The 16,642-nt window shown below is 47.7% G+C and overlaps 1 protein-coding gene across 1 annotated transcript in view; it reads left to right on the top strand.

Moving 5' to 3' along the window:
• Positions 1 to 16,642, top strand: part of LOC120933243 (adhesion G protein-coupled receptor E3-like) — a 115,648-nt gene that overhangs the window by 65,671 nt on the left and 33,335 nt on the right. The window contains exons 11-13 of the mRNA XM_040346346.1: positions 1,926 to 2,039; positions 3,213 to 3,373; positions 10,686 to 10,853. Coding sequence (XP_040202280.1) covers positions 1,926 to 2,039; positions 3,213 to 3,373; positions 10,686 to 10,853 — 443 coding nt within the window. The remainder of the gene's footprint in view (positions 1 to 1,925; positions 2,040 to 3,212; positions 3,374 to 10,685; positions 10,854 to 16,642) is intronic.

Below are 16,642 nucleotides of genomic sequence, written 5' to 3'. Positions count from 1 at the left end.
ACTTTGGGGCAGATTCAGAAAGATCGGCGTAATTTTCGGCGGGCGTAGCGCATCTCATATGCGCTACGCCGCCGTAACTTAGAGAGGCGAGTACCGTATTCAGAAAGAACTTGCGCTCTAAGTTACGGCGGTGTAGTGTAAATGGGCCGGCGTAAGCCCGCCTAATTCAAATTATCAAGGCAGTGGGCGTGTTGTATTACAATGAGCCGTGACCTCATGTAAATGAGGGGCCGAACGAACAGCGCATGCGCGCGCATGCTCAGAGTCACGTCGCAAATACTCCCTAAGATACGTCGGCTCAATGCTTTGTCGATGTGAGCATAACATACGCCCAGCCCCATTCACGTTTGACTTACGCAAACGACGCAAAATACGATGCTGTTCCGACGTTTCCGACGTCCATACCTTAACATGACTTACCCCTGCTTTATGAGGGGTAAACTTATGCCGGACCGACGCCTTACGTAAACAGCGTAGCTAAATCCGACGGGCGCAAGTACGTTTCTGAATTAGCGTATCTAGCTCATTTGCATATTCTACACGAAAATCTACAGAAGCGCCCCTAGCGGCCAGCGTAAATATGCACCCAAGATAAGACGGCGTAAGAGACTTACGTCAGTCGTATCTTGGACAAATTCTGGCGTATCTGATTCTTCGAATCAGGCGCAGAGATCTGACGCCTCACATTCGGACTTACGACGGCGTATCTGGAGATACGCCGTCGTAAATCCTTTGTGAATTCGGGCCTTTGTCTCAATCTAGAGCACTTAGGCCTTGTACACACGATAGGATAGCCAGAGGACAACGGTCTGAAGGACCGTTGTCTTAGGTTAACCGATGAAGCTGACTGATGGTCCTTCACGCCTACACACCATAGGTTAAATAACCGATCGTGTCAGAACGCGGGGACGTAAAACACAACGACGTGCTGAAAAAAGTTCAATGCTTCCAATCATGCGTCGACTTGATTCTGAGCATGCGTGGGTTTTTAACCGATGCTTTTGCATACCAACGATCAGTTTTGACCTATCGGTTAGGCGTCTATCGGTTAAATTTTAAAGCAAGTTCCTATTTTTTTAACCAAAGGTTAAATAACCTATGGGGCCCACACATGATCGGTTTTGACCGATGAAAACGGTCCTTCAGACCGTTCTCCTCTGGCTATCCTATCATGTGTACGAGGCCTTAGTGTTATCTCGTCTGCTGTCCTTATGAGTCACTTCTGACAAGCTTTCTGACACCAATGTCTCGTACACACGACCGGACTTTTTATCTCGTGTAGCCCCCATCGGACTTTTTTTGTCGGAAGTCCGACGGACCTTAGATAGAGAACCTGTTTTCTTTCTTTCCGACGGACTCGCAGCGGACTTTTGCACGGTGAAAAGTCCAACCGTGTGTACGAGGCACAAGAGGTAAAAAGGTGACAGGAGTGGGAACTCCAGCACACAGCCTGTGATTGACAGCCCCAGCTCTGATCGTGTGTGCTGTGTGAAGGAGGGAAAGAGGGGGGGGGGGTGTCTCTTGTCTCCAATTAGCTCTCACTGAGCTCCGCAGAGTGTAACTTGAACTCTTGCTCCCTGCTTTCTGAAAGCTCAGACAAGCAGGAAAATTTTGCACTTTGATCAACTGTAGAGAAGAGAAGACTGCAGATAAACAGGTACAACGTATGTAGGAGAAATTGTTTTATGTCTGTGTATCACTAGAGGCTAGTCACCTTACTGGGTATTTGCAGGGGTTTGCAACCACTTGAGTTTTTACCTCTACAATTGAAGCTGGTGAGAATGCTCATTTGTCAATATAATATGTACCCAGCTAAACTATTGCCTGCTTGGCCAGTTATGTAGTGTAGCACCCAGCACCGTTCATGTATTGCCAGTTTTATTTGAATATACAATCTTTTTTATCATGCGTTTTCTTTGCTGCAGAGGTCCAGATGAAGGTTTCCAGGGATCTGTGTGGTAAAGGAGCCCCTTCCATAACTCTGACTGTTGTGGAGAACACCATGAGGGTGCCATGCACCCTTGTGCCTGGAAATACTGGTGAGTACAACTTTCTTATAAAAAAGGCAAAAAATGCAAAGTGTTTTTCTCGACGTGATTCTTCTCAAGCCTGCCTTGCATACACAAGATCGTGAAAAAAAATGCTCGAGCAAATCGCGTGACATACAACACGTACGACGACACTATAAAGGGGAAGTTCCATTCGGATGGCGCCACCCTTTGGACTGCTTTTGCTGATTTTGTGTTACCGCGTGTTAGTAAAAGTTTGGTAAGAGACGATTCGCGCTTTTCAGTCTGCGTGCTTTTCAGTCTGTTACAACGTGACGATGTGCTATTTCCATTACAAATGCTAGTTTTACCAGAATGAGCGCTCCCGTCTCATAACTTGCTTCTGAGCATGCGCTTTTCCCCCCCCCTCGTTAAAGCTTACACGCGATCGTTTTTTTACCACGTGAAATAGAATGAAGTAAAAAACGATGAGAAAAAATAGAGCAGATTCTAAATTTTTTAACGCCCATTTTTCTCATCGAGAAAAATGCTCTGGAGCCTGCACACGACCGTTTTTCACAACCAATTTAAAAAATGGCATTTTTCTCGTCGTGAAAAACGGTCGTGTGCACGCGGCATAACACTAAGTTACTGCGATGGCTGCTGTGGATTTTTGTACCTCATCTATGTTCTATAGTATATGGCATGCCCTGGAAGTGGCTGTCTAAGGCCCCATACACACGAGAGGATCCATCCGCTGGAATTGATCCGCGGACCGGCTCCAGCGGATAGATCCCCTGGTGTGTACGATCCAGCGGATCTGTTTCCGCGGATTTTTATCCCCTGGGATGGATTTCCAGCGGATAAAAATTTGAAGACATACTTTCAAATCTATCCGCTTGAATCCATCCCAACGGATTGGTCCGCTGGTCTGTACAGACTCACCGGATCAATCTGTCCGAATCAATCCCCCGCATGCGTCGTAATGATTTGACGCATGCGTGGAATTCCTTATATGACAGCGTCGCGCATGGGACACGTCATCGCGATGGGATTTCGATCCGATGGTGAGTACACTCCATCGGATCAAAATCCTCGAGAGGATTTATGCGCGGAAACGGTCTGGTGGACCGTATCCGCGGATAAATCCTCTCGTGTGTATGGGGCCTAAGTGTACAGACTGTAGTTCTCTGTCTTCATTGCATGTACTTATTTTTTATTGAGATGGAGCAATCCTAATCACCTATAAAGGACTTGGAGAAATAGGAGAAAGTGACCATGAAAATACAGAGGAGATCAATTCCCTTATAATAAGTGGAGCCATCACCAATCCCAATACAGAGAACTTGGACCCACCAGTGGCCTTCTACCTAAGACAGCTAAAGGTCGGTACAAGTAAAATTGTGAGTTTGATATCTGCACACTATGGGCCAGATTCAGGTAGAAGTGCGGCGGCGTAACGTATCGTAGATACGTTATACCGCCGCAAGTTTTCATCGCAAGTGCCTGATTCACAAAGCACTTGCGATGAAAACTACGCCGGCGGCCTCCGGCGTAAGCCCGCATAAATTAAATGGGCGTGTGCCATTTAAATTAGGCGCGCTCCCGCGCCGGACCTACTGCGCATGCTCCGTTTCGGAATTCCCGCCGTGCTTTGTGCGCAGTGACGTAATTTTTTCGAACGGCGACGCGCGTAGCGTAATTCCGTATTCCCGGACGGCTTACGCAAACGACGTTAATTTTTAAATTTCGACGCGGGAACGACGGCCATACTTTATACAGCAATACGATTGCTGTGTAAAGTTAAGGCACCAAAAACGACGACTAACTTTGCGACGGGAAACTAGACTAGCGGCGACGTAGCGAACGTGAAAATCCGTCGTGGATCGCCGTAACTCCTAATTTGCATACCCGACGCTGGTTTACGACGCGAACTCCCCCCAGCGGCGGCCGCGGTATTGCATCCTAAGATCCGACAGTGTAAAACAATTACACTTGTCGGATCTTAGGGATATCTATGCGTAACTGATTCTGTGAATCAGCTGCATAGATACTCTGACAGATACGACGGAGTATCTGAGATACTCCGTCGTATCTCCTTTGTGAATCTGGCCCTGTATGCATATTGCCCATTACAGAAAGATTTGACCTGGGTCAGGATGATTCACATAAACCTAGATATCCTAGCACAAGGAGAACATGCAAACTCCAGGCAGGTAGTGGCGTGGTTGGGATTCAAACTGACAATCTTAGCGCAGCCATGCAGAAGTGCTAACCACTTAGCCATTGTGCTGAATGTGCTGAATGCATTCAGAATATAGACAACTATACAGAGAAAAGTATGCAGGTATATGTCACAGACATTGGATGGTGGGCTCACTCACTCGAGGATGGAGGCTCAGGCATCGACATCTTTCATCCACAATGTATCTGCCGGTTGCTGAGCTTTAAACTTCTAGCCCACACATCCCTTTCCTGAGCCACAGAACGCCGGGGATTGGAGTGTGGGTGGGCAGACAGAGGGTTAGGGGCGGGAGGAGGAGGAGCATATGAAGCCCTCTCTTCTCCCCTGTCCATCATGGTGGTGGGGCCCGTGTGCCCAACTATGCACTTAGCGGTTGTGGTATTTGGTAACGTGGGGAGCCACAGTCCTTTCTGAATATTGTGTTCGGGTTTCAGGTGGTATGAAACCCAGACACACAATTCGAAACCTGGACTGTCCGGGTGAATCCCAGGCAGGTGGCAACCCTAGTAGGTATAACAATAAATAAAAGAATACATAATACATTGTACTTCTTTGTAGTTGTGCTCAGTGCAAAAAAATAACTTGACATTGTTCAGTGATAAACTTATTCTGCATTAGTATTTAGGGCACGCCCTGTTATTTTCCCTTTTTCTTGTACACAATTACCAAAAGCAACCATCAAACTCAAAGGCAGTCTATCATAGACTCAATCCAATTGTAGCACTACCCCCGGAGGAGCTGCTGGTTGTTTTGGGTGGCACATTTACCTCGTGGCTCTTCCGAATTCCTAGGGGTGAATGGTGCATATTGTAGTAGTAAAGGAATGTCCGCAGCAAGTGTCTTTGCTGTGCTCTTTATTACCCAGCCAGGAAAAAACAATGAACTTGTGGTGAAAGGATAAAGTTTGCAGGAAGATTCAGGCGTAGTATTTGGAACAGTTCTGTTCCCATATGTAACACTTTCCGTACCACTCCTGCCTAAGTGGGTTTAGTGTACCCGGACAGGCCTCTCTCACTGACCTGGCAGCCGGAGTATCACTCGAACATTTGTAGGATAAAGTCCCTGCCACAAACCCCCCTGAATGGACTTCAGGGAGACGCCTCTGTCACAGGCCCTCTTTGGTTGCAGTTACGGAAGTACTCCTCCTTAGATGAATTACGCCTGGATCTCCTTCTTAATATCGCCCAGGTACTGACTGACAGGTGATCAATCCTTCAGTGTCCGGCTACCTTGATCCCCGGTGGTTTGTCGAAACCCTTTTGGATCGCCAGCCTCTCATTGGCGCTCCTCAGACGGACTCCTCATCGAACAGCAATACCGCTTGGGATCCTCAAAGGTGGGAACTCAGTCGCTCACTGGGTCCCCGTCGCTGCTCAGATTTTCCAGGCCAACATGGTTCCGAAACCAGGAACACCGCGTGGCACGCACGCCTCGGCCAGGCAGGTCATAACGCCGGGGCGCCGTGATGTGGCCACCCTAAAGGTGGGTGCCACACTGGACGAAGAAGACCCAGAACCAATGGCGTCCGCCCCATAAATACCCTCCCCCAGCATGCACAGCGAGTCTACACCCTCCTGATTGGCTGCTGGCGAAGAGCACCCAAACTTTGACTCCACTGCTGCCAGACTGTGTGTCCCTAGCGTGTCATGATCCTCCGGGGTAAAAATGACCGCACCAGTCTAGCAGATACTGTCTGGAAAAAGCGCCCAGAGGCGATTCAGTTCGCATGCGTTGCGCTATACAAGTCATTCATTCATTCATTCATTCATTCATCTACTGCACAGGGGTGGGAAGAACACCCCAGTGCAACAGAATGAGCCCACAGCACAGTCAAGCTGAGACAGAGACCCTGTTTTAAGCATAACAATTAGGGTTGTCCAGATACCGATACTAGTATCGGTATCGGGACCGATACCGAGTATTTGCGGGAGTACTCGTACTCGCGCAAATGCTCCCGATACCTAAATAGAATACTTTTTTTGTATTTATCAACATGTTCTATGAAAATTCTTTGAGTTTTTTACTACTGCGTGACAAGCAAATAAAACATTTTTATTCATTTTTACTCATTTTTATTCTTTTATAATGTCTTGAGTTAGAGTTCTTCATAATTCTAAAGAAAATATCCTTAGTCTGTATTGTGGTTTGAAAACTGTCACATGACATTTAAAAAAAGTATCGGTATTCGGTATCGGCGACTACATGAAAAAAAGTATCGGTACTTGTACTTGGTCCTAAAAAAGTGGTATCGGGACAACCCTAATAACAATTTGGATCAGAGTTTAACTACACTCTGATCTCCCTTTAAATTTAAATAGCACCGGTACTTCAAAGTAACCAGGCGCTACACAATAAAAACACTTTTCATATTGCCTTGTCTTTACTCGGAAATCTGCATGAATTCCAGGAGTCAGAGATTGATGGCTATAGGGGCGGACTGACAACTAATGGGGCCCCCGGGCAATTGGAGATTATGGGGCCCCGGTGTCATGGTCTTACCTCTCTGCAGACTTCTTTCATCTGACATGTGCTGGCGGCCATATTGATTCCTGGGCTTCTTATAACTTACCACACCCTGCAGCTCCTCCTTCCCACTGGGAGGAGCTGGATGCCTTGCACATATATAGGAGGTCTGTTGCTTAATTTCCCTGCTTGGTCCTCTTGTGTTCCCATGCTCCTGAGATTGTGCTGCTGCTTTTGGTTACCGACCCGGCTTCCACGGACTATCCTTCTGGCTCCTGATCCCTGGCTTTGTTCGGACTATCCTTCTGGCTCCTGATCCCTGGCTTCGTTCGGACTATCCTTCTGGCTCCTGATCCCTGGCTTTGTTCGGACTATCCTTCTGGCTCCTGATCCCTGGCTTCGTTCGGACTACCCTTCTGGCTCCTGATCCCTGGCTTCGTTCGGACTACCCTTCTGGCTCCTGATCCCTGGCTTTGTTCGGACTACCCTTCTGGCTCCTGATCCCTGGCTTCGTTCGGACTATCCTTCTGGCTCCTGATCCCTGGCTCCGGTGGAAGACTCTGCACTGTTTGATCATCCGTTTGGACTTTAACCTTGCTGTTTGGATTTTAATAAAGCCTTCCTATTTCATTTATCTGTTGTTGTACGTCTGATTCATGCTTCCGTGACACCCGGGCAATAGGAGATTATGGTGCCCCCCTGGGCAATAGGAGATTATGGGGCCCCTGGGCAATATGATAGTTTACACACACATACAGAATGCATACACAGTATACACACACAGTATATATATACACACACAGAATACACATAGACACACAGTACACACACACACACAGAATACACATACACAAACTGAAAAGGTACTGGAGAGGTGGGGCAGTTATAATCTTGGGATTTTTAGACCAAAAGGATGTCGGTAAGGGACATTTCAGGGACGGATGTAAAAAAAACACAGATTTTTACATACTGTCCCTGGTTTTACTGAGGCTGTCAACCCTGAAGGGGCCACCTAGTGGCATGGGGCCCTCGGGCAGTGCCTGAGTGCCAGAATGGTCAGTCCGCCCCTGGATGGCTACAGACAACCTGTTAATGAGAGGCTGTTAAAACCTGTTAAAGAGTAGATTTGATGGCCATGTGTAAATGACATTCATTTTACATATTCTTCATCACTTTCAAGCAGAAAGCTGGTTCTATTCAAATCAATACCCAAAATAAAAATGATTGCATGGTTGTGTTCTACCAGCAGAAACATTTTATTATTTATTGCAAACAGTGTTTTTTTTATTACCCTTTTAATCCTGAGAAATACTTATGCTGTCAGTTTTTGTACTAAAGTAGAAATCAAGCTGTAAGAAATATGCTGTGAAAAGAGAATTATGTTTCTGCTGACATTAAACTGAATTCAATATGTCAAAACACTTCACAGGTGAAAATTCATATTCAGTAAAGGAGACACCGATAAAAAAGACAGGAATTCCACAGGAATTTTAAAGTGGTTCTAAAGCAGGAGTGCCCAACCTCTTGAAGAGCGAGGGCCACTTAAAGTGTCACTAAACCCACAACAGTAAAATCAGTGGGCTAGATTCAGATAGATTAGCGGATCTTTAGATCCGCGTAATCTATCTGATTTACGATCCGCCGGCGCAAATTTGAGAGGCTAGTGCAGTATTCAGAAAGCACTTACCTCGAAACTTGCGCCGGCGGATCGTAAATCCCCCGGCGGAATTCAAATTCCGCGGCTAGGGGGAGTGTAGTATTTAAATCAGGCACGTCCCCGCGCCGATTTAAATGCGCATGCGCCGTTCGCGAATTTTCCCGGCGTGCATTGCTCCCAATGACGTCGCTAGGACATCATTGGTTTCGGCGTGAATGTAAATTACGTCCATCCGTATTCGCGACCGACTTACGCAAACGACGTAAAAATTCAAAACTCGGTGCGGGAACGACGGCCATACTTAACATTGGATACGCCGCATATAGCAGGGGTAACTATCCGCCGGAAAAAGCCAAAACGCAAAAAAAGCGACGGGCGGGCGTTCGTTTCTGAATCGGCGGATCTCCTCATTTGCATATTCGTCGCATATACAAATGGAAGCGCCACCTAGCGGCCGGCGGGAGATTGCAGCCTAATGGAAGGCATTATTACCGTGTTTCCCCGAAAATAAGACCTACCCCGATAATAAGACCTAGCATGATTCTTGGGGAGGGCTGCAATATAAGCCCTACCCCGAAAATAAGCCCTAGTAAAATTAGCTTAACTTTTTTTAATCCACCTTGCAGAAAAATTACACCCTATTTGGAGACTCTCCGGAGGTCTTCTCCTCTCCTCCTGGCTGACGCCCGTACCCCCCCTCCTCAGGGCAAGGAGTGGGCTGACACCAGCAGGACAGCGGCTCCGCCTCTCCGCTCTCCACCCGCCCGATGCCCGCAGCCCCTTTCTCCTCTGCGCACGGAGCGGGCAGACTCCAGCGGGACATCGGCTCCCCCCTCCTCCGCTCTCTTCCTGCCCTACGCCCGCGGCCCCCCTCCCCAGTGCACGGAGCAGGCCGACACCAGCGGGGATCTCGGAGCAGAGAAGAGCCCAGGCAGACCATGCGACAGCCAGGGAAGCTGCAAGAAAGGTATTGCCCACAAAACAATCACACGCTGCACCCCACACCGGCACAATTCCTACAAATTGAATTGGATAATTCTATAAGGATGGATTTTAAGATGCTTTTTACATCAAAATACTGACTTCTGACCTGACAGGGAGGGGAGGGGGAGAAGACAGGGGACACAGGAGATGGATAAATGACATAGCAGAAGCACTATAATGCTTTAAAGGAAAAGGATTTTTTCTTTTTTTTCTTTAGGGTACTAACCACTTTAAGATCATTGTACATACCATAATTAAATAAGACATCCCCCGAAAATAAGCCCTAGTGTGTTTTAGGTTGCCAAAATTAATATAAGACCCGTGCTTATTTTCGGGGGAAACACGGTACTAGAGAGAAGTGATTGATGCCTTCTTCCTTTATCACATGAAATCCTTGGGCCAGATTCAGGTAGATTGGAGCAATATTTGCGTGGGCAAAGGGCAACGATTTTTGCTATGCGCCCACGCAAATATTTTGAAATGCCCGCGATTCACGGAGCAGTAGCTCCGTAAATTGCGCGGGCGATATGCTAAATAGCCCGGCGTAAGGGCGCCTAATGTAAATGATCCCGCCGGGTGCGGGAATCATTTAAATTAGGCGCGCTCCCGCGCCGAGCGAACAGCGCATGCTCCGTCGGGAAACTTTCCCGACGTGCATTGCGGCAAATGACGTCGCAAGGACGTCATTTGCTTCGAAGTGAACGTGAATGGCGTCCAGCGCCATTCACGAATCACTTACGTAAACAACGTGAAATTTAAATTTCACGAGCGGGAAGGGCGGCTATACTTTAGCATTGGCTGCCCCTGCTATAGCAGGAGCAGCCTTGCGCTAAAGTCGCCGTACGGAAACTCCGTACCTTGCGTGCGCAGGGCCCGCGCAACTTTTGTGAATCGGTGGTAGTATGCAATTTGCATACTATACGCCGATCACAATGGCCGCGCCCCCTAGCGGCCAACGCAAGAATGCAGCCTGAGATATGAAGGCATAAGGAGGCTTATGTCTGTCATATCCTAGGCTGCAGTCCGCGTAGCGATGTTCCTGAATCAGGGGCATTCGCTACGCAGGAGCAAAACAGCTATTGCGCCGCGCAACCTATGGTTGCGCGGGCGCAATAGCTTCCTGAATCTGGTCCCTTGTATTTCTTTGTATGAAGAGCAGAATGCTGTGAATTAACCAGTGGAAAGCACTGGCTGCCCAGATTGTTTTCCTTGCAAGCCTATATGTCCAGATATGCAGTAGACCGTGCCATCACTAAACTATAGGTATTTAATACAGGAGATTTATTTCAGACTGTTATGAACATAAACAATGTACTTTTAAATCTCATCAATGTACATTCGCCTGTAGGCAGTTCCTCCATCCTTCGTTGTGCAATGTGTGTTCTGGGATACAGAGATGATGGTTTGGTCAAACCGTGGATGCGAGACCAAGAAGTCTGACATAGTGAACAACACTTTCTGTGTCTGCAACCACCTGTCCACCTTTGCTGTCCTCATGGCACCCGGTGACATCCAGGTAATGGAAAATGTGACAATATATTGTTAAATAAGACAGTAGTAAGCTCATACTGTTTTGGCTAATGAATAAAATATACCGTATATACTCAAGTATAAGCCAAGGTACCTAATTTTACCCAAAAAAAATGGGAAAATGTATTGACTCGAGTATAAGCCTAGGGTGAGAATGGTGATGGGTGTCAAAGTGTCTGAATATATGTGATTGCTAAATTTTTGTATCAATAAATCCCTTTTTTATGCGGCACAGCCCAACATTTGGCATCTTTATCTCCGGGAGGATACATTTCTTTTGTTTTCCCCCCCAGGGGGATCTTTTTGTATTAGGGTGAGAATGCAGCAGCTACTGTAAGCGGAAAAGAGGGTCAACAATGCCCATGTGAACGCCTCACTGTGCCCATTGCAACCTCACTGTGCCCAACTTCACTGTGCCCATTGAAACCTCACTGTGCCCATTGCAACCTCACTGTGCCCAACCTCGCTGTGCCCAACATCACTGTGCCCATTGCAACCTCACTGTGCTCATTGCCACCTCACTGTGCCCATTGCCACCTCACTGTGCCCACTGCAACCTTACTATTCCCATTGCAACCTCACTGTCCCCAACCTCACTTTGCCCATTGCAACCTCATTGTGCCCATTGCTACCTTTACTGTGCCCATTGCCACCTACATTTCTTTTGTTTTCCCCCCCAGGGGGGTCTTTTTGTATTAGAGTGAGAATGCAGCAGCTACTGTAAGCAGAAAAGAGGGTCAACAATGCCCATGTGAACGCCTCACTGTGCCCATTGCAACCTCACTGTGCCCAACTTCACTGTGCCCATTGCAACCTCACTGTGCCCATTGCAACCTCACTGTGCCCAACCTCGCTGTGCCCAACATCACTGTGCCCATTGCAACCTCACTGTGCTCATTGCCACCTCACTGTGCCCATTGCCACCTCACTGTGCCCACTGCAACCTTACTATTCCCATTGCAACCTCACTGTCCCCAACCTCACTTTGCCCATTGCAACCTCATTGTGCCCATTGCTACCTTTACTGTGCCCATTGCCACCTACATTTCTTTTGTTTTCCCCCCCAGGGGGGTCTTTTTGTATTAGAGTGAGAATGCAGCAGCTACTGTAAGCAGAAAAGAGGGTCAACAATGCCCATGTGAACGCCTCACTGTGCCCATTGCAACCTCACTGTGCCCAACTTCACTGTGCCCATTGCAACCTCACTGTGCCCATTGCAACCTTACTGTGCCCAACATCACTGTGCCCAACATCACTGTGCCCATTGCAACCTCACTGTGCTCATTGCCACCTCACTGTGCCCATTGCCACCTCACTGTGCCCATTGCAACCTTACTATGCCCATTGCAACCTCACTGTCCCCAACCTCACTTTGCCCATTGCAACCTCATTGTGCCCATTGCCACCTCACTGTGCCCATTGCCACCTCACTGTGCCCAACTTCACTGTGCCCATTGCAGCCTCCATGTGCCCGAGTCAGTGTACCTAAAATTCTTGACAGGCTGCGGGCGTCTATTCATTGTTTAAAAGTCGCAGTCTCCTCCTGGTCCCATTCCGTGATAGGCATTTACCAGCAGCCTATCATGGATGTCTTCTCATCCTCGGACCTAGTTTCCCAGCAGACACCGTGTTCAATGTTCCGCCAATCACGGACATCTTTTCATCCTCGGACAAGAGAACGTCTGTGATAGGCGGAACACTGAGCACAGTGTCTGCTGGGAAATGCCTATCACGGAAGGGACCAAAAAGGGCTGAAAACTTGGCTTATACTCGAGTATATACGGTACATAAAAGTTAACATTTGTTAGGAATGCATTGAAGTATAATAATAACCTATAATTGTCAAATGTCTGCTCATACCTTGTTATAAAGACATATATGCTGGGAACATAGGAGAATGATAACAACAAAACCTGGGGAATGCCCAGGGAAAAACCAAGCCCCCTTACCGACCAGCCTGCAGAACAAACAAATTAACCTGTCTAACAGTATGCGTTAAAAACAAGGGTTTTGTCCGCACGCATTTGCAAACGCATGCGTGAGCCACAGAGCCGCGCCAAGGCACCCTGTAATCTGTGGTCCTAACACTAAACAATGAGCGTCCCCACAATGGAGGCACATGCATTCTAATGGATAGATAGGGGCAGGTGGACTGAAGGGGAGCCACCCCTCCTTAAAGGTGCAGGAGCACACCAAACACTCAGCATATAGCACAATGGCTGCAAAGGTGTTGGTGCACTGCTGGACCAATATAAGCACCACAGGTGAAACAAAAACGTGTCCACCGCCCCCATCTATTGCTGGCAATCGCAGTAAGTGGCATTGAAACATAGGAGAATGAGGTTGTGTGACTACGTCAAGTTCTTTCTAAAGGACCTGGTCATTCAAATATAAGATATTTGTATTTTGTATTTTTGCCAGCAATATGTAAGCTCACCACCCATGCCAATGATCCTCTTGTCTGGATCATGATTCATTGGTTATATAATTATCTGCACAGTGAGCTAATCTGCATATATTCACATATATTGTGAAGCCTAGTACACACGATCAGAAAATCTGCTGTAAAATAATGCTTTCAAAGCGATCGTGCTATAATCTGACACGCAGCTTTCAGGAGCCGATCACAGCAGTTCATCCAAAATGATCTGAAGGGACAAACACGAAAATGTTTCTCGTACGATACCAGATTGTACAAGTTTCCTTTAATCAGTATAGTATTCTTTCCGAAAAAAATGGGGAACGCAAGACTACACATGCTCGGAAACAAAAGAATACATTTCAATACAATGCAACACATTACATCACTTGTATTCTGTCATACTAGTATTTTTGTAACTAGCATGCAAAAAAAAACAGACGATCATTCGTCTGATATTCTCATCATGTGTACAAGGCTTAATGCCCTGTACACACGATCAGGCTTTTGCCCGGCCAAACTCACATCGGAATTCTGACGGAGTAAAAGAGAACTAAACTCCGATGGAATTCCTCTGAAAAAAGTCCGATGGGGCATACACACGGTCAGATTTTCCGATGGAAACGGGAACGGTGTGTACAGGGCTTAAGTCACAATGTGATGCGCAATGCACCATAATATCATTTTTTTAACTACAGTGCCTTAAAAAAGTATTCATACCCCTTGAAATTTTCCAGTTTGTCATGTTACAAACAAAAAACGTAAATGTATTTTATTGGGATTTTATGTGATCAACCAACACAAAGTGACACATAATTGTGAAGTGGAAGGAAAATTATAAATAGTTTTCAAAATGTTTTACAAATACATATCTGAAAAGTGTGGCGTGCATTTGTATTCAGCCCCCCTGAGTCAATACTTTGTAGAACCCCCTTTCACCCCCTTTCACTGCAATTACAGCTGCAAGTTTTTTTTGGGGATGTCTCTACCAGCTTTGTACATCTCGAGAGTGAAATTTTTGCCCATTCTTCTTTGCAAAATAGCTCAAGCTCTGTCAGATTGGATGGAGAGCGTCTGTGAACAGAAATGTTCAAGTCTTGCCACAGATTCTCAATTGAATTTAGGTCTGGACCTTGACTGGGCCATGACTAGTGTAGTCCAGATGTACCCTTTGATAACTTTGACCGCTGAGACCCATATACTCCAACCCCTTACTTACCCCACTACTTAGCTCTAAAGTAAAGAGACCACACCTTGCTTTGGAGTAAATACGGCCACAACAGCCTATTTTATTAAACATTATAACATAAAACTCCACTTTAAATAATCGAACATATCAAGCATATCCGTAACAAATACATTAACCCAACGCTGTTGGTCTTTTCTGGCAGCCCCCCATTCTCCACCACTTATAAACCATTATACCCAATACACTGCGGGCAAAACATTAACCTTAGGCCTCCAGTCCGTGTAGTACGCTCGGAGACAACCCCCGCCCGCAGTGCAATTATTACCGTATTCCAACCAGCCTTCCGCTGGAATACACCGAAGGGGCCCATACTACTGCTGAGCCCCCCACCCCCATTTTCACCCGTTTTCTCCTGCCACCATAAAAGACCAACAGAAAATTACCGCCACAGCCCGTAAGGATGACACCTACACCTTAAGGGCCCCCCACACCCTCAGAGCTCGCTGTATCCCTTCCTGTAAATCCAGTGACCACATAGCAATCCCCACGTCTGACAAGTGTACCCCATCCTTCCTCAAATAAATGCCCACGTTGGACTCCAGCTCCTGATGCCGAACCACCAGCCCCCCTTGACGAGCCACAAACTTGCCCACTACCCGGTTAACCCGGACCCTGGCCCTATTGATCCTGGTCACGGACCTGGCCTTGCGCCACTGTGTTCGGGCGACAATATCCGACCACACCAGCACCGTTGAAGGAAAAGCCGTTCGCAACCGTTCAATGTCCGCTTTGACGTCCGTGATCAGAGCCCTGATCTTTCGGACACCCAAATCGTTGCCTCCCGCATGGATGACTAAAACATCGGGGGGCCTATCCAGCCTAGCGTACCGCTCAACTTCTGGGACCACTCTCCCCCACATCATGCCTGGTATCCCCAGCCACCTCAATACCGCCTCCCTCCTTGAAATACCCAACTGTCTGCCTTCAGGCTTCACGTCAGCTCCCCTGGCCCCCCAGCAGACGTATGAATGGCCGACAATCCAGACGAGGCGTGCAGTCCCTCCATCTGAAATGAAACAAATAGGCCACAAAAACCCCCAATGAAAAGAACCACCCCATCAGAATCAGGACATAAAAAACCCACACCGGTCTGTCTCCCCCCCCCTTTTTTTCCCTTGTCCCTACCCGACAACCAGCTTCGGCCTCACATAGGAACGGAACCTCCTGGATTCCCACCTCCCAATCCTCCGTACTGCCGCTTCATCCATCCCGCACCTGGCAGCTTCCGTAGCCGCCCCGATGCAAAATGAGTGAGAAGCATACGCAGAACTATCCAATCCCACTCTCTGCAAGCACCGACGAAAAACCGTAACAAATTGGTATTTGGACAAGAATGACCCATCTCTATGTTGAAACAACGGCCCACCCCCCACTGGCCTGACCCCAAAAAATTTTCTGACCGCCGTTACTGGACAAACCTTAGCCCCTGGCAGTGAAAAAAGGACCACGTCCACCCCTCTGCCCCTCTGGTCGGTTTTCGACCTGCGCAGCCTGACACAAACCTTGTCCTCTGTCACCTTAACATCCTCCCCCATTAGCCCCCCGGCCAGCCGCCGGGAAGGGCTAACAAGCTCACTGATGCGAAACGCCCCATAGAACGCTAACGAAAAAGCCGCCGTGAACAGCAGTCATTCGTAACGCCCTGTGCACACCTCTTCCAATACTTCGCAGATATTTACCAGATTGGAAAAAGAGACCGGCCTCCTAGTATCCTTCACCTTGTGCCCCTTTTTGTAGCCCTTTACCGACTGTTTTACCCAGAAATCCTTGGTCCAATCCACACCGCCCACCAGTTTGAAAAAGAATGCCAAACCCGCCAACTTCTTCTCAATGGCCGACACCGATACCCCTTTTTCCATGTTCCTAGCCACAAAGTAAATCACCTGTAATCGATCATCGGGCCCCTGGCTAGCGACCCCCGCCTCGGCGCCCAGATCAACCAATTCCTTCCATACCTTGGCGTAGGTAGACCACGTGGCCTTGCCAACGGACTGACGTATCCATGATGCAGCTATTCCAACGCCAGCTCCCAAATCCAGCCCGGGCACGGAACCCCGACCGCCTCCGCAGCCGGGGCCAGCTCTCTGAACTTGTCCCACTGAAAACG

Source organism: Rana temporaria, chromosome 3, assembly GCF_905171775.1.
Source record: "Rana temporaria chromosome 3, aRanTem1.1, whole genome shotgun sequence".
In the NCBI taxonomy this organism is placed as follows: domain Eukaryota; kingdom Metazoa; phylum Chordata; class Amphibia; order Anura; family Ranidae; genus Rana; species Rana temporaria.
This window is presented reverse-complemented; position numbering and strand designations above follow the sequence as displayed.